This window comes from Argiope bruennichi, chromosome 8, assembly GCF_947563725.1.
Source record: "Argiope bruennichi chromosome 8, qqArgBrue1.1, whole genome shotgun sequence".
NCBI classification, from domain to species: Eukaryota; Metazoa; Arthropoda; class Arachnida; order Araneae; family Araneidae; genus Argiope; species Argiope bruennichi.
The window spans coordinates 15,605,801-15,627,645 of NC_079158.1; the positions used below are offsets into that span (position 1 = coordinate 15,605,801).

The following is a 21,845-nucleotide window of genomic DNA, read 5'->3' on the forward strand; positions in this document are numbered from 1 at the left end:
ACACATAGCTCAAAATTTTTTTATTAATTTTTTTTTATTAAGCATGATTCCTTTGATTTTTTTGTGAACGTATTTACAGCTATATACACAGTGTAAATAATCTGTACCGTAACGTATTTTCTCAAGATTAAATATGAAAGGTACTATCGCTATAAAATAATTGACGAATAATAAAAATTTGGGAATATACATATAAATTTCTCATCTACGAATGAGTTTATATCACCTTTGGAGACATAGAATAAAGAATAAATAATTATTTAAAGTAGCAAACTAGTGGCTGTTAATGTTTGAGAGTAGTAACCCGATGTGAAAATGTGAGTAAACGTGAGTCACCTTACACTTATCACATGACCTAGTTTGACTTATTTCAAAAAACATATTTGCGCAATTTCTATGGTCACTGAGTTGAGTGGGCAGCCTTTTTTTTCTGTTTCTAGATATTAACTTTGACCGTTGCGTTTGCTGAAAAATTAATAAAAGCGACGTTATTCATGTTAGTTTACATTTGTTTATTTATGTTTTCCTTTTTCTTGACAATAGTTGTTATAGTTATTCTGTTTTTTTTATAATTATCTTGAGAATTTTTTATAGTTTTGTTGTATAGTGCATTTAGAATGTTTCAAATTATTTTACAGTATTTAATGTTTGTAATCCGCTTAAGCCGTATGCTGAATAAATTTGTGTGTATTTTTTTAGATATAAATTAATTATCTTTCACCCATCATTCATTGTTTATAAAACATCACAAACTAAATTTTTATCAGATCGGTTTACAAGATTTTGATTTTACGTTAATACTCTTTAAAAGGTTTTTAATTAGAAGGGAACAAATGGCAGAATTGAAATGGTGTTCTGAAGTTCTTATAATAAACGTTATTTTCTTTCGAATTTTTTTTTTTTTAAGTTGATACTCTGCTTGTCATTGTTTTTATGTAATCCAATTATTTTTCTTTGCTTTCTAATGCCTTTAAAATCTAAATTGCTGCTAATTACTTTAATCTAAGTGAAGACTTAAAATTAGTATCTGATTTTAAACTGAATTCATTCAAAAATATTAGCAGGTACTTAATTATTTTTATTTTAAATCTGCTATAATTAAATGGCAATTTTACACTTAATAGTTGTTATATAATCAGATTTTAGTGAGAAATCTACAGCTTTTGGCTGCAGCAATTTTTTTTATTGTTAAATTATTTACAAAGTTTAAATTTTTTTTTTTTTTTTTTTCCTTTCTGATGTTTTTTAACTTGTGTATTTTATTGTTTCAAGTGCTTTTATGAAAGCAGATGATTCTATAAAAATTATTGGGAGCAATTTATTAGTATTTCAGTTACTTTTACATTTCAAAAACACTTCATATCTATTTCTGTTGAACTGTCTCTCAATGAACAGTTGGTAAAATTTATCAATGGTGACTTGGATGCCATTGCTAATGATTTAAAATAGGTATTCTCATGTATATCATGCAAATAACTATCATCTTTTAATTAGATTTAATTTTCAAATAAATTTTAAAACCTATATTTTTGTTGTATAGTTTTAAATATTTGATCTTCTATTGTTTATTTCATGCAGTTAACAAAAATTAATTATGCACCTAACAAATTTTTATTAATATTCTAAGAAAAGAGTGATATCTTAGTATGCTACATAATTTTATTCTTTATATTTGTGTTTTATTTTGTTACTCCATTTTCTTCAAAACCCATTGTAATTGTAGAAGCAGATTGTTAGATTTTTAATCATAATGCAATGCCAATTGTACACTAAAAGTATATATTCTGTTTTTTATAGATATAGTTAGCAATGACAGATGGAATTGAGAAATTCGAAGTTACAGATTGGGATCTTGAAAATGAATTTAATCCTAACAGAGTAAGACATAATTTGACAAAAAAGCAACAGATATATGGTATAGCTTTATATATATTTATTTATATAATATTTCCCACATTATTTTCTTATTTTGCATTTATAAAAATACTAATAATTAATTTTCAGTAAATTTCAAACATGGCACATTGCTGCAGAAACATGGACTTTAGCATATCCATAATTCCATTCTATCAATCAATTCTGATTAATTTTTTTCTATGTAATATTTCTACAATTTTTTAATGTCTTAAGCAATTTTTTTATACTATTCTTTTATTCATTTTATTTTTCAACTTGTCACCTCAGGTGATGAAATGGTTTGCTGCAAGTATTAATTAGTTTTGAATTCAGATAAATGATTTTCTGATTCTGTGTTCATGATTCTTCTAAGTTGTCTGACATTAAAGCTGTGTTATTTTATTTGTCTTTGTTTAAGTTCTGTATATATGAACCTTTCTAATAGAAATAGTCCTATAACATCATAGTGATATTAAAAATATAATTATCCGTTTATATATTGTGTATGCTTCTTTGACAGCAGATGCATTTTTAAAAGGTTGACTTAGAACTATGACATCATAGCAGTTATTTCATCTCCAAATCGGTCGAGCTCCAAAACTTTGCTTGCTAGCTAAAAAAATTGAAATTGAAAGTTTAAAAAAATTATATATATATATGGAGAGAGTGAGAGATAGAGACCGATAGAGAAGTCTCGTGATTGTTTGAAACCAGTTTAAACTGGTTAATGACTTAAATTGAGACAAATAATAATTAAAAAAATAATTATGTTCTCGCATGATAACTTGAAATTTGCAATCTTGGATTTTATTTTAATTTTTCTGCAGTTTTGTATATTTATTTATTTATTTTTGTTTAGGTATTTATTTAGGTTTATTACTGTTACTTGGTTATAAAAAATTAAGCAATAACTTCCTATAGTTTATTCATTGTGAGATGAAAGATATTGTAAATAAAGAAATATGGATTTAGCAATTTAAATAATGATGTAGTAATTTGAATATTTACAGATGATAAATTTGCACAATTTATTTGGAATTTTACAAATATTTAGCTGATTTAATTATTTTTCATTTGTTATGTAATAAAATTTCATCTTTTTTGTTCTTATTCTATATTTCATAACATAATTTCATTTTAACTGAAATTAAAAATGAATATCTGATGCTCATTTTTGAATTTGATATAAAATTAGTCTTATTTATTAGTGATAATAGAAACCGATCATTCATTAAAGGCTCTAGAAAATTAGCCTTTTTAGAGATTTCATATCATATTTCTTGTAATTGTTGTCCTATCATCTAATTATATAGGGGAAAATTTATAAGAAAACCTATTTATTAGTAATTATGTAATTTACATTTTTATCATAAAAAATAATAAATGTACTTATATATTTTCTTCTCATCGTTAATTTTTTTTTAACGAAAAACTTCTAAAAAATATATGTGTTTAAAAATTTATTTGATAGCTGGATGGATTTTAATTTTTCAGGAGTTTTTGCTAGTGATGACAGTGATGAAGATGAAAGGCCTAGTTTTGGACAAAAAAATATACCCGGTTCGACTCAAATTAATTTTGTGAGTGGTGGTGTCCGAACTGTTGGCGAAAAACCAGAAAAAAAAGAATCAGAAGAGGAGGTGAGTGGATTTGAAATTTATTTTTTTACAAATGAATTTTATGAACTTCATTCTGAATTGCTTAAATAGGAGAGGGAAGTGAGAGGCTAAATAAGAAATAGACTTTTTTGAGTAATTAGAGACATCTGTCATATCCAAAATAAAATATTACACACCAAAGCATGATGGAAATGAATAATATTAAATAATTTACAGTACTGAACTACATTATGTATTAAAATAGAAATGCCAATTTCTTTCTATAATAAAGGTTAGATTTTTAACTAATTTTTAAAAATAAAATTTAGTTGCTGTTTTATAAAATTGTGAACTATGTATATTTTGTTCTTATATAGTAAAAAGCATTAAAATTGGAATTCTTCTGACTGCAGTTATAATATGAAAACCTGGATGATATTCTATCAAAGAAAGTATCTGGTGCTTCAGGTTATTCCAAAACTAATTATCATATAGTGAAATAATAAATACCTATAATTGTGGTTTTAATTATATGCAATATTTTCTCATGCTAGGGATCATCTTTATATTTATATTTACATAATTCTTTTCATTAATAATATCTGATTTTGAATACATATCCAAATTCTCTATTTTAAAATATCTCAAATTTGTTTTGGTATTTTGAGTAAATAGGTGCTGAGATATAAACAATTGCGATTCTCAGTTCCTAATTTTAAATTAGTGTTAAGTTTCTCCTTCATGATACTTCACTGTGATCTATTATTAACTAGTTGCCTTTGGTGATAGCCAGTTCATCGGTATTAATACTCGATTAATATTTTATTAACTTCGCTTTTTCAGCAAAATATTATAAAGCTTCAAATTTTGATAATCATATAATTCCCTTGTACTATTACATAGACCATTAGCTATTCTACTTATTTTACTAGGTATCTCTCTACTTTTCTGTCAGTTCCCATACAATTTGAACTTTAATTTAAATAGGAAAAGTTAAACTGTGATTAATATAAAAAAAAATTACTAAAGCCAAGCATTGTTTTTTTTTTAATATGAAAATTAAAAGCAGAGTCATTCGGCATTGAATTCATATGTTCACTATACAATAATTTTCATATGTATCTTTCATATATTATATATATATATATATTAATGCTACTTTAAATAGTTTTGTTTTGCTACCTACAAATATTTTTCTCACTTTTCAACTCTATGTTAAAACAACATATTTCTATACTGTGATTTATTCTGCCTGTCTATGAAATTTTTTAGTGGGTATCTAATTTTGTAGATAGATTGAACGGTCTTTGTTTTATTAGAAGCTATTATCTTTACAAAATTTTAGGAAAATTATTTGGCTTTCAATATATTTTCTCTAATCTGTTTTTTTTTTTTTTTTTTTTATTACTTTCAGAAAGGATCTAGTGATGAAGAACCACCTGTTAAGCTACAACCTAAAAGAACCTTTTCTAATCAAAGAAGTGGGTTGAGTGGTAGTCGCAATTCTCGTCAAATTGCAGGTTTAAGATCGCTTCAAAAAAATTCTACCAGGTTATCTTCTCTCTTTTCCACTCTTTGTGCTAGATTATTTGATATATTTCTTTATCTTTGAAATCATGTTTATAAAAATAAAGTTGTAATAATTTTAATTATAATTTAGTGTAAATTTATAGTTCCATAATTTCATTACAGAATAATCAGATTTTAACCCACATTTTAATTTTGCTTTGTTCAGTAACCTAATTGTAAAATTTTTCATCAAACTCTTTATCCAGATGCTAGGACACTGAAAAATAAGCATTTAATTTCATAAACTTTTCAATATAAATAACTATATTTAAGCAGAACCTTTGAGTTAGACTTTTTTTTATTTTTTATTTTTCTTGGAAATTCCTTAATTTTACTTCTGAAATGAGATGTTTGTTCTTAAAAATATGATACTTCCCTCCTCACCTTCAGCCAAATAAAATAAAACTTTTAGCTAAGTTTTCGGTTTTTCATATTTTATAATTATTAAAGTCTAGATTGACCCGCAGAAGTAGCATTTTTATTTTGTTTTTCATCTGTGAATTTTTGAAATAAAATGAGATTTACTTTAAAAATAAAAAAATGTTGCTTCAAATTTTGATTTATAAAAACTTATTTATTATAAAACACTTTTAGCAATGAATTTGGAAGCTGGGAGAAACATACTAAGGGAATTGGTCAGAAGCTTTTATTGCAGGTATGAAGCTCTTTATTTTTGTTACAATTTTTTTTATTGTGAAGTGGTAATGATTAGATTGGTTAGCAATAACATTATTATTTAAGTCAATGTTTAAATCCAGCAAAAGGGAAAAACACGTTTTTTTTATTTAATTTTTCAGTTTATGATTGATTTATTTGATTAGATTTTTCAAAATGTATGTCAATAAAAAAAAGGAAAACAAAAACAAAAAACATAATAAGTAATTTAAATAATTTTTTACATTTTGATGGAGCTTTAAAATTCAAACAAAATTAATTTAGATTGAAAAATATTCTTAAAAATTATGTAAAAAATAAGATTAAATAAATAAATATATTTAATTATTATAATATATATTTTTAGTTTTTTTGCAGGAGTATATTTGAAAATTAAAATGACTTATTTAAAAACAAATAATATAATTATCTATATTGCAATTAAAAGACAATTTATAATACCAATAAGAAAATACTCCTAATTTAATATTTTATCCTTAATTATTGCCTCTCATATTTTTTTCAAATATTGGTATTTTTATTATTTTTAAAGTATAACAGAAAAGTATTTTGTGCAGAATGTCTGTATTATATTACCACTTGGTATTTTTTATGTTGCCATTTTTCTTAACCATGATGTAATTTTCATTTTTTATAACCATTCAGATGGGTTACAAACCTGGTATGGGATTAGGAAAATCTCTTCAGGGAATAACAACACCTATAGAGGCAAAATTAAGAAAAGGTAAAGGAGCTATTGGTTTGTATGGTCCAGAACAACCAACAATGACTCGTGCAAGTGGGCCTGGTGTTATCCAAGAAGAATCTGGTGAAGAAGAACCTGCAAAGCATCAGCGTCAATGGAAGAAGACAACTGGGGTAAGTACTTGTTTTTCTTGCTTGCTCATTCTAATGCATTAAAGCAAAATATTAGGTAAAAATATATTTCTTTTTAAAAAAAATTCCATATGCAGAAATGTTTATTAATGCTAATTTTTATGAATACAGTGCTTGTTTTTTAACTGTTTGATTTATGAAAGAAAAGTTTTAAAAAGCATTTAGATTTGCCTTATAAAAATGTAACAGATTTTAGTTTTGTTTAATTTCATGTGACACAAGATTTCTTAAAGTTGGAATAGGATTACCATAGGAGCCGGAGAACAGGAAAAATGCAGAGAATTTAAAATCATCTATAAAACAGAAAAAAATGGGAATTTTGAAATTTTTTTTAAAATTTGGAAAAGGATAATTAGTTTTAAATTCCATGATTATTTTTTTTCCATCTAAAAATGTCTATTTCTTTAAATGTTGCAATATTGAAAGATTGTCGCCATAGCACTAAAAACAAGACAACAATAAAAACTCATCTCTTTTGTACTCTCCTTTTTTTCTTCTTTTTCTGTTCATGCATTAGCTCTATTTCCAAGACTGAGAAAAAATTCCAATATTTGAATAGCATATGCAATTAATTTCAATATTAGTGGATTTACTGACATTTAAAAAAGATACCTTTTAGTAGAATATCAGTTACTTTTTATATTTGTGAAGAATACCATAAAAAAATTAAATATGTATCCAAAAATTTTTGCAGTTTAAAAAAAAAGAAAAGAAAAGCAATAAGGCATTATAGGCAATAACATAAATGAATTCTTTGTTTTTAATTTGTTTGGGAATCTACAATTTCATTTGTTGCTCTTATTTAAATACTTACTTGGTTTAATTCTATGCTAATTAGAAGTCTTCCATATGTAAAAAATAAAGGATTCTTTTTTTATAAAATTAGATTTGTTTTTTAAATTTAAATTTCTGTTATCTTTACATGTAGTACATATATAATGGGCAAGGACATATTACTAAATCCTATTTACTATAGAACAAAGCAAATTACTAAAGTCTCATGAATACTTTGTTTAATATTTCAAAATGGTATATAAGTTGAAAGCTTGCAGAAGTTAAGTTACTTTTTTTTTCTTTTTTTTCATATACAAAAAGTTGACTATATTACATTTTAAATTTATACTCTGTTACTTGTTTTAATATTGAATTTGTTGACTTTTTAATTTTATGACCTTGATTAAAGATAGTAATTCTCATATTGCTTGTAGTAGGATAAATGTTATTACACAGTGATTGAATGGACTCAGCATAAGTTTTGACAAACATCATGTTAAAGTAGTATTAAAATTGGAAAAATTATTATAAAAAAACTATATGTATACTTCTAGATTTTCTTAATTTATATTTTTACTATCAATTGAAATAGTGAAACAAATGGTAACTTTATTGTGGGTTTGAATGAGAGGGAAAAGTACTCTTCTTTTAATATATTCTCTTTCTCATTCTATGTGCAAAGAAAAAAAAAATTAACATACTCAAATGAATTTTTCATATCCCAACTAAATACCTTGTTTAAAAAAACATGGGAAAGGATAAAAATCCATTTCTACATTTTTTTTTTTTTTTTTTTTTTGTAGAAATAGGTTTTATTTCTTCTCCAACATATTTGAAGGTAAAGGGAGAAATACATTATGAATTTTGTATGTTAAACTTCTTAGATCCTGAAGATCTCTTCTGGATTTTCTTTTCATGGTTTGTCTACAAATTTATTTTAATATTTCATATTTTAAAAAATACTAATGTTTCATATTAAAAAAATGATATATCATAATCGATTTCATATGAAAATGCATTTATTTAAAAAAAAAAAAAAACTATTTGCATTCACTATATTAGTTCTCTAGTAGTAACATTCAGAATTGTACCTCACATTGAAGTTGTAAGAGCATAAATGTACATATACATCATTTATTTAAATTTTAAAAAAGTTATTGGATGGTGAAGTAGTGTTACAATATTTCTATATGTATAACTTGCTCAGAAAGATAATCTAATGCATCTTAATGGTGAATTTTTTTGCTTAAAAAAATAAGTATTTTAAAAATTTATAAAATTTTTTTTAATGGAAGGTATCTTGACTTAATATAGACAGCTTCTTTATAAATAGCTACTGCATTAGCATTCACTGTTAAAAAATATTAGAAATTAATATTTGCATCATTAGGAAATACTTTTGGTTTCTGTATTTCTGCTGTGCAGTTTATTTAAAATTCCTTCTGAAATTTATGCATGTATATCTCAGTTTCAAATCTAAAAATTTTCAAATATTTGTGTTTTTTGTGGAAGAAACATTTTAAATAAAATAAAAAAATATTTTGAATTTTAAGAACTCAAAAAATGTTTCATTCAGTTCTTCATTCCTTTTTTTTCTGTAGGATCGTAAACCAAAGGTTGAATATTTTACTCAAAGTGCTGAAGAAGCTGTCCAAGAAGGAGCATCCAAACGATTCAGAGGAGATGCCAGCGGTCTTAGCAGTGTGAAGGTAATTGACATGACAGGTCCTGAACAGCGAGTGTTGTCAGGTGAGATTGCTAATTTAAGGATGAACAGGGATCATGTTCACTGTTTCATATTATCTAGGTGTTGGGAAAGAGTTTTCAGCATTCAAAGTGTTCAGCTCATTGGCTGAAATGATTTAATATTGAATGGAAAGCTTCGGACCTCATTTTTCTTTATTATATTTTAAATATTGTAAATTATTATTCATGTAATTATGAATATGAATTCTCATTTATTCGGATAATGATGTTTTTTATCCATAAAGATACATATAGGCCTTGAAATTTCAAATTAGAATAAAACTAAACTATTTTTTCAAAATGTCATAATTTGCATGTTGTTACTTAGGTTCATCTTATTAATACATTACTTTCTTCTAGTTAAAAAAAGAGGTACAGGAATCTTTTATTATGCATTTTGTTATTTTAAAACTGTGTTAGAATTTGACTTTAAAGTATACAAAAACATTTTGTAATTTGATACAACTACTTAGTTACCTACTTACAACTACTTACTTCTCCATTATATTTTCATTGAATATTCATACTTTCTTGGTTATGTAAATGAAAGGAAGGTCTATTGTCTTTCACATTCTCTGGGTTCAGTTGTGAATTATTATGTAGAATAAAGTTTCTAATGAATCGTGTAAACTTATGAGTTAATTACTGAATATTTATCTTAATAATTCCATTTTGATATCAGTATTTCAAGTAAATTTTTAATTATGAAATGGTGAAGTTTATATGGCATTTTTCAGATTTGTCTATATAAAATAGGATAAGGTTTTTTGAATTAATTCTAAAATTAATTTGTTCATTTCGGCCTTAATGTACTATTACATTGTAAAAAATTTTAAATACATTTTCATATCTTTTAGATAATTCCTTGTGTTCCTTTCATTAAATATTATTTTAATGCATTTTTCTTTTGGCTTATCTGAATTTTAGGATATCATCAGATTCATCAACAACATAGTAAACCTCCCGAACAAGATGCCGATGAATCAAAAGCCAGCAAAGGGGAACATTTTTCTTTACCAGAATTGGAGCACAATTTGAAACTTCTCAGGGATGATGAAAAACAGAAAATCATCCGCTGTGACCGTCAGAAGCAATATAATGAGGACAGAATCGTAAATCTGGGGCATGAAAAGAAACGCCTTGAGCAGGTATTAGTGCAGGAAGAAAAACAGATTCTAACTTTAGAAAAGGTTCTTAAGATTGTTGACAGGTAAGTGTATGTGTGTTCATTTGAGATTAAGAATGACAAGCTCACATTGGTTGAAAGAGCACATGAATTTAAAATGCAACTGCTAAGAAGTTTTTAGAATAATGTATCATAGGTTTTTTTTTAATGAAAATATTTATAGAAGCAAACTTGATCAATTATGTTCCCACATGCAATTTCCTGTCTTAAAACTTGCAAGTTTTGCTTTTGTTTGTGAAATGATTATTTGTTTCCTTTTTTATTTATAGTCTAAATTCACATTGCTTTTATAATTACAAATTAAGAGCAAAGTGGATTCCTAAATATTTCTATACTAAATTATATATCATATAATATATTAAATTGTGTAAAATTTATAAGATATAAAAATTTTAAAAGAAGAAAAGTTCCAGAGGTAAGTTTAACTTGCCTAACTTAGTAAGTAAGTATTGAAGTTATATATATGTGAAATTTTTAAGAAATACTTTCAGTGCTGAAAGTTTATTTATAACATTCACATTAATGCAATATTTCATTAATAATTAATGAAAAAAAATGCTGTATAATCTTAGATATTTTATTATCACCATGTAAAACTTTCTGTGGGTGAAAATACTTAGGCTCTTTTTCATAGAAAAATGTATACTTTTCTACTCAAAAGTAAAAATTGAATGAAATATTTTAAAAGAATTAAATACTAATGTAGTCGCTTGGAAAAAGATGCCAGGATATATTAGTAATATTTCTCTTCCGATTGGAATTGGGATGTACAAAACTAAAATAAACTTTTTGTTTTTTCAGTATGGACAGTTCCAGCAACAATGATGATAGTAATGAAACCCTTGAGATAGCTGCCAGAACCTTCAAAGATTTGCAGGATGAATTTTATGAAGAATACAAGATGTATAATTTAAGCGATCTAGCAATTACTATAGTTGTGCCTTTGGTATGTAGCATTTTTAATTATCATTTTTGTATATGTATGAATGAAAGTTATATAAAAGTAGTGCTACTGAAAACATTATATTTTTTATCTCTACTATAGTACTGGAAAAACACTTATATAATGGATTATAGATTTCAATTGCATTGAAAAGGGGACTTCTGAAGATTTTAGGCAGATTTATGGAGTTCATTATAAATATTATGAGTGACTTCAGATATATGCAAAAAATTGATATCTTGCTAGATATTCAGTAATACAGGAAATATTTTTATAGCAACTGCTTCAGAAATACTTTGCTTTTGATTGGTCACCCAAATGACATATTTTTTGCTGGTACACATTTATTTTGATGAAATTCCAAACTGTTATGTTTGTGCACTATGTAATTATGCAGTAATCTATTGCTCCTGTCTTATCTCCCTGAAAGATCCTATCCAAAACCTATAATTAATTGTCAACAGACATATGTATGATTTTATTGGGAGGCTTGGATCTATCATTGAGACAACACTTTTATAACTAAACTTTCGTAATTCTGATAGTATCAGTGAGGCTTATAATTGTACCAATGGGGTTAGAGTAACTTACCATATTTCACTATGCAATGATGCATTTCTGCATTACTGAAGTTGTGCCGTTTATGACTAATTAGTTTGTAAAAATAACTAGATTTTTTACTTGATGAATGTAATTAAAGTCTATAAAGAAACTGTTATCAAGAGAAATTTAACCTCAAAATAAATTTTCCCAAGTTATTTTTCCTACAGCTCTTACTCTTTTTTACAATTATTTATGCAAATGTGGATGAACAATAAGAATATCTTGAAAGTTAAAATAAATACACTAATAAGAAAATTGTGTTTGCATTTATCGTTAATAGCCATTCTTTTTTATTTTTTGGCTCATAATTTTTTTTCTATTAATAGAGAGAGAAAAATTTTAACTAGTTTCTAAATCACCATTGATGCTTTTATCTATAATGCTATCTTCCTTTCAAATCATATGGTTGAAAATGCCGAAATCACTTGGCTTCTATTACAAATGCCAAGTTGCCAATCAGTTTCATCTTTCTAGAAATTTGAATTCATTGTACAATAGAGATAATAATTGCCATTCCAAAAAAGGCGATTCGTAAATAAACACTAAGTTATTGCAAATTTACATTGGGATTTTTCAAATTATTCCCCAACAAAAATTAAAAAAAAAAAAAAAGGCTTAAAATGCTTGTTGAAGTTTTTTTAAATGTTATTATTTTGAAGATTACATTTATTTTTTATATTGTTATTAAAAAAAATCAACAATTTTGTAATTGTGTAACAATCTTTTTGATCTCACTAACATTAATTTCAGCAGAAAAATATGTTAACTTTTAAAAGAAATTTCTTTGCAGTTGTAATTACTTGAGAATGCACATTAATTTTTTTAATTTTTAATATCTTATATAGGTTGAGAAATTAATGAAGGACTGGAAACCATTGGAACAAAAACATCACTGCATAGACATATTTCAAGATTGGAAAGCATTGTTGGAATGTGGTAATCCAGTTAGTGGTCATTCAGGATTAGAGCAAGAACTGCAGCCTTATCATCGCCTTGTTTGGGACGTTTGGATGCCCCCTGTTCGTAAAGCGATTTTGTATGTAATTATATTTATAGAGCTAAAAATGAGATGCCATTTTCCAGCATCTGTGAGAAATGTAGTTTTCTCATCAGTATTGTTCATTTTATAAAACCTATTTCTGAATATCTGCTACTATTTGATTATATTATGAAAAGTTTTCCTACAATGAATTAGAAATATTTTCTTTGAATATTTTCCTTTTCATTTTAAAAAATAATTTTATTTATAGCTTTAAGTAATCAGATATGCATTTAGAAAATACCGCAGTGAGCTGTATTTTAAAATGAATTGTTATAGTTTTTATTCTGTATTTATTTTAGATAATATTTTATTTGATAAAGTAGCATTTTACTTCTCAGTCATTGCATCATATTGAATAGATAACTATTTTCAAATAGCTAATCTATTATTAATTTTGAAAGTCCAGAATGTTTAATTTCTTGATTGTGTAATTGCATTAATTAAAAATATGGGTGATTTTTTTAACACATGGAATTTTTTGTTGTTTTATTTAGGTAGAAAGTTATTATTTTAATAATAGGGATTTATTTTAAATTTTCATTTGATTTTTAATAGTGTTACTGCTGCATTCAAATGAAACTTATATGCAGTAAATATCATATGTTTGATTTTTCAAATTGTTAATGAATCAATTCTTCAATAATTGTATTATTATCAAATTTTATTCTTAAAAGATTTTGTTTAAGTTTGCATTTAACAAAATAGGTCTTTAATTCTTTTGAAATTTATAGATGAATCAGATGGTATTAAATTTCCATTTTGATATTTTAAATGCAGAAGTAAAGAGTACGAGGGAAAAAAAATTCTTTTGATTTATTTTGTGTTTATTCTTTAATATATTTGATTATTTTTCTCAGGAGTTGGAATGCTCGTAATTGGCCTCCTTTAGTTGAGCTTCTTGATACATGGACACCTTTATTACCTCCGTGGATACTTGAAAATGTTTTAGAACAATTAGTGCTTCCTAAATTACAAAAAGAAGTTGAAGCATGGAATCCTCTAACAGATACATTACCTGTACATTCCTGGTTACATCCATGGCTACCTTTAATGGGTATGTTAAAAATGAAATAATTTATCTTGATGCCTTTTTAATTCATTTATTTTATTACAAGCCTTATAAATAAATTATGAAATGCGATTATCCTTAGGTACTCGCCTGGAACCACTTTATGCACCAATACGCCAGAAACTGGCATCTGCATTAATAAACTGGCATCCTAGTGATTGTTCTGCTAAGTTGATTCTGGAGCCATGGAAATCTGTGTTTTCACAAGGCATTATGGATGCTTTTGTTATCAACAATATAATTCCTAAATTGGCAATGGCTTTACAAGCATATGTTATAAATCCTCATCAGCAACATTTAGGTATGATTTTTCTGAATATAATCTTTTATTTTTATTCATACTTCATCATATTAGAAGATCTTCATATGAAAATAAAAAGTGATACAATTTTTATTAAATAGACTCATCTTCTAAAAAGCAAATTATTTGACTGAATTGAGGTGGTTGTTTTCATTCTAATTTCTGTTTAATTCATTAAGCCTTTTATGAATAAAATTAAAAGTTGTTTAAACTTTGGAAATGTTAACTTTTATTAGATATATGATTAATGTTATTAGAATGTAAGAAACTACATTTAATTAATTAATTTTGTAGATGTTTGGAATTGGGTTATGGCTTGGATGGACATGATGCCTGAACCATGTATGGTTACATTATTGGAAAAAAATTTCTTCCCAAAATGGCTACAGGTCCTTTTCACTTGGTTGACACATAGTCCAAACTATGAAGAAGTCACAAAGTGGTACACAGGTTGGAAATCTATGCTACCATCATCCTTATTGGCACACCCAATTATAAAAGGTAATTTAATTGTGCTCTATAATTGCAAATTATTAAAACAAAAATATCTTTTATTCCACTTAAATTTTTTCCTCAATTTTTAAAGATGATATTTTATTTATTCATTGATAGATTCAGGTTTTTCAGTTAATTATTCTAAATTCCTTTTTTTATTTATTTATTTATTTATTTTTTTACTTCTACATGAATGCATTTTTTTTTTGTTCCTATTCTCTCTTCCATCAAGATATGACTCATAGGTTATGAATCTTTTTTTTAGATTTAAATCATTCTTTTGGCTTTCAATTAAATTTGTTGAAAAGTTATTGTATAACTTTGTGTAATTGGCATCAGTATTAACAATTATTGTGCATCCTATTAATAACAGGATTTAAGTCTCTTATACCAAATTAGTATAAAAGAGGAGAAATAAAGAAAGACTTAATTAAAATTGACCCCTAATCAGCTTCTGCTTCCCCTTTTCTGTCATTCCTCTTTATCTTTTCATATCTCATGTCTTGGACTGGGTACTTGTCCTAGCAAGATGTACCTCACAGGTTAAACTGGAATTAAAATAAAATATATAAATAAATAATTGATAAAGAACTAGGAAATACTAGTAGTAATGATCATTAGCATTATGAAAGTTGGTAATCTAGAAATAATTTAATTTTTTTTTGTTTAAAAAGAATTGTAATTGAATTATTTTCCTTAATTCTCACAAATAAGTCAAAATATTTTATTTCCAATTTTTGTATGCTATTGAAACTGTTGTTATTTTTTGATTGTGACTTAACATTTTTGTATTACTTAAATCACATGCTCATCTTAAAAATGCCTACAGATAGTTTGTTAATTGCACTTCTTTACAGATTGCTTTCCCTTTTGATTTGATTTTAATTTTCAATATTAGCATTTTAATTTCCTTGATATTGCAAAATACTGTACTATCTCCAGTATCAACATATATGGGTATTGCTAATGTTAAATAAGAAAAAATTTCAAATGACAGGGGGGGGACACTTTTTATGTAAAATAAATTATATTGTGTATTAAACACAATATTTTCTTGATATATCACATAAAAGAGAAATTACTATAACTTCAGTAATTAATCATATATCCTTCTTAAAATAATTAGATTTTTGAAAACGAATTTCAGATGTAAGTTGTTTCCTTGCTAATTGATATCTTCATCCCATCTCTTAGAAAAGTATCGCTTATGTGCTTGAAGTTTTTTTGTTGTTGTTGTTGATTATTGTATTTAAAGCTACTTTAAAAGCATTTATTCATTCCCTATTCAGCTGTTTATCAAACTTCTCCTTACTATTACTTGCTAGCTGGACTATTTCATTATCTCTTATTTCACATATTCATGAGCAATTATCAATTCATGAATATCTTCCATTGAAACACCTCTCACCCAGAAATTTAGTTTATAAAAAGAAAAAAAATGTGTATTAAATTTTTAATGATTAAAACACTTAAACGTTTTTAAAAACATATGTTTTTAATAGCAGTATTAACTACCATTGTGGTCTAATTAGTTTTGAGTCTTCTAGAACATTGACAGTATGCTGATGGAATACCTTGTATTGATTCGATTTTGACCTCTTGTAAATAGTTAAACTTGCCAAGCAATACTGAAAATTACAAAATACATTTTTATTTTTCATTGTTGAAAAGAACAAAATGTTGAGTGATGATACTCTACTATGGAGTTTTCTTTAAATTGAAAAATTAAACATATAAAAAAATGATAAAGAATTATATCGAAGAGTAGAAAATAATTATATCTATACTTTTAGATAATAAATTAAAGATAGAATGTTGCATGCAGAATTTCATCATTCAAATTCATTTCATAATGCTGCATTTTTTTTTTTTTTTTTTGCTTTTAATAATATTTTATAAAGCAATATCTCATTTAAATATACGTTATTGCTATGTTTTTGTAATAATTTTATTTTCAGAACAATTTAGACAGGCTCTTGAAATAATGAATAGAGCTGTTTCTGCACCCCAAGGACTTCTTGGTCAACAACCCGGTGCCAAAGAAAGCATGGCATATCTCACTAACATTGAAAGGCAACAAGAATTAGAAAGACATGTCAAGCCCAGAAGAGATTATGAAGTAAGCATCCATATTTTTTTTAATGTCTATATACATTTTTAGAAAAAAAGAAAAAAGAAACTAATACAAAGTATAATTTACATAGGAGACTCAACTGTAACATTAGAATTGCAATTAAAATAAATGAGTGATAATCATTTAAGAAAGAGACACCTTTAAAAGTATTTACAATACTTTTAAGAAATGGAAATTTTTGTTAATTTTTTTAATACTTTGACAAAATTTTAAATAAGTATTATTTAGTGAAATAAAATATTGTTTTGATTAGTAAATATGTTAGTTTTAAACTTATTATTTTTTTTATATCTATACTTATAATAAAGCTCAATGTGTGTGTGTGTTGGCGCTCTACAGGCCAGACCGTTTGACATACAGCTACCAAATTTGGTACATGTATACCTTGGAGGTTGGGAATGTGCACCTGGGGTTCCTTTTTTCGAATTTTTAATTAGAATTTTAATTATTAATTAAAAACTAACTTTCCCGCCAAAAAGCTTCCATTTTCCCAACCGCCAACTTTTCCGCCAAAAAAATCTTCCATTTTCCTTTCAACGAGAAAGGCTTCAGTATTTTTTTCTCCCAACAGTAATGAGGCTAGGGTTAAAATTTTTCTGCGGATTATTTCAATCGATTCTGTTTATTTTCTTAATGTTTGATGCATTTAAAATTAAACATTGTTAATGAATCGATCTTTCAGATTTATTCTGAAGTACTTTTGAATTAAAATAAAACAGAATGAAGGAAATTAAAAATTTCTAATCCGCATAGCGTTACCCCAACTGGCGTAGAAAAAATCACGTATTTGCGTTACGTAACCGGCGAAGAAAATTCATGCATGCGCATTCTGTTCTGATTGTTGCCATGACAACCGTTATCAATGGACGATTTAAATTATTTTTGGGTTAGTTGCATGCTTTTGTAAGTAAATTGTATTTATGTTAGTTATATATTTTTTGTATATGCTTATGGTTTTAAGTACATCGTTTTTTAAGTAGTTTTTTTAAAACCTGTTTTCAACCGTTTATTTTAAATGATTCGTTTTATTTTCTTAGTGTTTGATGCATTTAAATTTAAACATTGTTAATGAATCGATCTGCTCATAATGAATCTAAGAAAATTTTGTTGACAAACTCTTGAGATATTACATAAATTAAAAAAGATATTCTTTAGTGCCCATAAAGTTTAAACGCTGAGTGACTCTATTTTCAGTAATCAGATTATAAAAAAAAATGCTTTGTTTCAGTAAAAAATATTATTATATTAATTGAAGATTAATTCTTTCCACTTTAATTTAAAGCATAAATTCTACGGGTGCTAACAGAAAATGAGAGATACATATTACATTATGACTGAAGGCCTTTATAATATTATGAATGAATTATATGATAATCAAAATTTGAAGTTTTAAAATATTTTGATGAAGAAGCTATTAAAGTAGAAATTGCATAAAATATTTAATTATTAAAATTTTAACGAACATTAAGATCGGCGAACCGGCTGGTCGCCAAAGGCGGCTAGTTTTTACATAAATTCTACTTGAAACTTTCAGATTTAATTACTAGATGTTAGTATAAATGCAATATTTTAATTATGTTTTTAGGCAGTTAAAGAGTCTTCCAAGTAGAATAGAATTTAACTGTGCTTATCTTGTTGAGATTGTTGTTTCTTTTTGAAAAATAATGTAAAAAGTAGGCAAATAAGTAGACTTAAATTTTTTTTAATTAATTAATTTATTTTTTTACTTTTACTAATTTGTGCAAAATTGATCTTTGGAGTCTGTTATCTTTGATAGTCTGTTAGGTGCTGTTGATGTTTTTTTGTAATATTTAAAAAAAATAAGAAAACAAAATTTCCACTTATAGTCAGAAAGCAATAAAATATTTCTGCCTATGAGCATAATCTGTAACAGCAGAAAAAGGTTTAAATAGAAAAAACACTTTTTTATAATCTTAGAAAAAAATAAAGAAATAAAAATACTTTAAATCTTAATTTTTCAACTTTTAGTGGCATGTTATGTTAATGTTAAAAAAAATATTGTTAAATTGCCTAATTTATTACTAGATAAATAATTTTTATGGGATTTAAAAAGGATTATTGCAATAAAAGATCGCCAACAGTTATTTTTCAATATAACTTGCTTTTGCCATGATTTTCATATTAAATTTCTAAATATGAACACATCTCTGTATATTATTTAAACTAGAAAATTTTGGCTGTAAAATGATTAGGGAACAAAGGAATTTATATTGGGATATTTTTTTAAAAATTCTTGAGCTTTTTTTTTAAAGTTTTAAAAGCTGGTACAAAAAAGTTAAATACAATTTTTTTATTAATAAATAGTTTTGTGCATTGAGTATTTAATAAAGAAGTGCTAGATCTCAAACTGTGAGTGCAGCTTTGTTATTATTTGATGTATTATTTCTCTTATGTACTTTTAAATGGTACCTCTACAAACTAAGTGGCATGACAGCCTATGTGGGCCAAGGCCTACAGTGCCCGTATCTGCTTTCTTGACTGAGGAGCTGGGGTACAAGTCATGTCTTGGTAGGTGGTCAGCTTAATGCGGAATCCCCAGTGTTTAGTTCCCAAGCATGCTTGGTTTTCAGTTTATCAACCCACTGAAGGGATGAAAGGCTGTGTCGACCTTGCCCAGCCCGAAGATCGAACCTCGGACCATTCATTGGGAGCTCGAAGCACTACCACTACACCATCAGGCATCAGTACCTCTACAAACCATTTAAAAATTTTGCAAATTAGTATATCCCCTCTATAAAATTATTCTGCAATAATATAAAGCTTTTTATATTTCAAACAAGAAGTGGTAAAAGTTTACTTGAATTTACCAATTATATTTATTATTTCCTTCTTTCAGGCTATGATGCAAACTATAAGGGGTGCTACATCCACAGCATCTATTACATCATCATTTAAAGAACTTATTGAAAAGAAGGTAAGAATTTGTAATCAATCTTTTTATGAATGGCTCAGATCATTTTTGCTCAGATATAGCAATACTAGTATTTTTTATTATTATGAAATGCAAACGTTTTTCGCCTGTATATTTTCTTTTGAGATAATTATATCATTTAGATATTATATGTAGTTGACATTAAAACAGAATGTAGAAAATTTGTGAGCTTTGGTAGCCTAGATGCTCTACAAATTATAAAATAATTTCTTATTTTATTATTATTAAACAAAAATATATATGAAATTATTCAACCAAAAAATCTCTCACTATTTTTTGAATACCTTAAAAGCTTGCCTAAATTATTTAGTTTCAAGATTGTTTTTTTTTTTTTTTTTTTTTTTTTAACTTTTATTGATTTTTTTTAATTGTATGTAGATGTTCCATCGGTCTTGTAAAGATGTTAATCATTATTTTCCATTTAAAATCAACTGATGTTAATTTACATATTTCATGTTTTAATCCCACACTTGGTTAAATATTTTCATATAGACCAAGGCTTTTCCATAAAAGTATTAAATACAATATACATGGAAATATTTTACTGCAGTAATAATTATTTACCAGAATTCAATCTCCACCCCCCCCCAAATTTGTAATAACCTAGTAATTTTTTTATCAAGTATTTATTCAAATGTTCTTTTAATAATTGTATAGGTAAGCAACTGTGAAATGTATTGAAACATAAATCAACTTTTAATGAACTGTTCCAGATTATATTTTTTGCTTTGGTAATGAAAAAAACTGTTTGAAAATATATACATGCATGAATTAGTGAATTATATTAATATTTTTAGTTAATGTTGAAATTTTTCTCATTATTTTTTAAGTTAACTCTGTACTAGACTAAAATATTATTATTGTTTTTTATTAATGATACACATTATATAATTTTTTCTTTACAGGCTGAAGAGAGTAATATTCTGTTCATGCCCGTCCCTGGTAGATACCAAGAGGGAAAACAAGTGTATAGATTTGGAAGTAGCTTATTGTATTTAGACAGAGGGGTTATTTTTGTTTTCAACCAGAAAACTTGGGTACCAACATCCCTTCAAAGTTTATTGGACACTGCAGGTTGAAAGTTTCCAACATAAAATGAAAATTGTAAATAGTTTTATGTAAATTGCTTTTAGCATTAATAAATTTATACAAAAATTATTTATATTTTTAATAAAAATGTCTTGTACTTTTATTGATCATCCCATCATTGGGGTTGTAAGTATTATTTCTTAGAAAACAAATGTAAAGGTGGTTATTGAAATCTAGTAAATCATCCTAAATTTTTGTTTCAAAATAAATTAGTTATATATTTCTTAGACATATATATTTTCTAAATGATTTTACTTTGATTTCAGTAAGTAGTGTTGATTTTTGATTTTACTATTTGTTGAATTGAATTAGATAATAAAATAATTATCAAATTATAATTTAGCACTGTCGGAAAAACAAGTTTGACATTCAGGCTTCTAGAGTCACTTTTAGATAATAATGCTTTTCTCCATGCAATGTGATCTTTTCTTATTCTTTCATGTAATCTGTTTCTTATTTGCCATTCATTACGCCTAAAGCAGATATTGTATGTAGACATTTTCTTTTATAAGCATATATGAAGTTGCAAAATCTAGTCAAAAATAATCCTGCATATGATATACATCTAAATTTATAAATCTTTTTATTTTTTCAATTAATCAACTTGTTGCTAATTTTTTAAAATTTATTACTTGGTATTTATGCATCAATAGTGTAACATCCCAGTAATTATTTACTAAAAATCACAAATTGATAGATTCTTTTATGACAAAAAGTTGACTGTTTGTCAATGGCATGCATTGAATACTAAAGTTCACTTGTAGCTTGCAGTTATTATGCAACTATCTTCTATCTTTTCAGACAGTAACTTTGAAATATTTTGTACTAGGGGGAAAAAGAAAAGGACTTTTTTTTTTTAACATAAAAATGATATTATTAAACATAGCAGTTTAATT

At 25.9% G+C, this 21,845-nt stretch overlaps 1 protein-coding gene across 2 annotated transcripts; it reads left to right on the forward strand.

Moving 5' to 3' along the window:
- The first annotated feature begins 422 nt into the window (after window positions 1-422).
- LOC129981157 (tuftelin-interacting protein 11-like) lies at window positions 423-21,017 on the forward strand. Of its 2 annotated transcripts, none has more exons than XM_056091861.1 (16): window positions 423-496; window positions 1,798-1,915; window positions 3,391-3,536; window positions 4,909-5,045; window positions 5,658-5,718; window positions 6,384-6,596; window positions 8,990-9,137; window positions 10,062-10,344; window positions 11,122-11,266; window positions 12,712-12,902; window positions 13,766-13,962; window positions 14,060-14,278; window positions 14,573-14,779; window positions 16,732-16,892; window positions 19,765-19,842; window positions 20,766-21,017. In XM_056091861.1, the coding sequence occupies exons 2-16, from the start codon at window positions 1,810-1,812 to the stop codon at window positions 20,937-20,939; spliced, it is 2,466 nt and encodes an 821-aa protein (XP_055947836.1). In that variant the 5' UTR covers window positions 423-496; window positions 1,798-1,809; the 3' UTR covers window positions 20,940-21,017. The 2 variants fall into 2 exon arrangements, with proteins under 2 accessions (XP_055947836.1, XP_055947837.1); XM_056091862.1 differs by lacking the exon at window positions 423-496 and adding an exon at window positions 586-683.
- The last annotated feature ends 828 nt before the right edge of the window (window positions 21,018-21,845 follow it).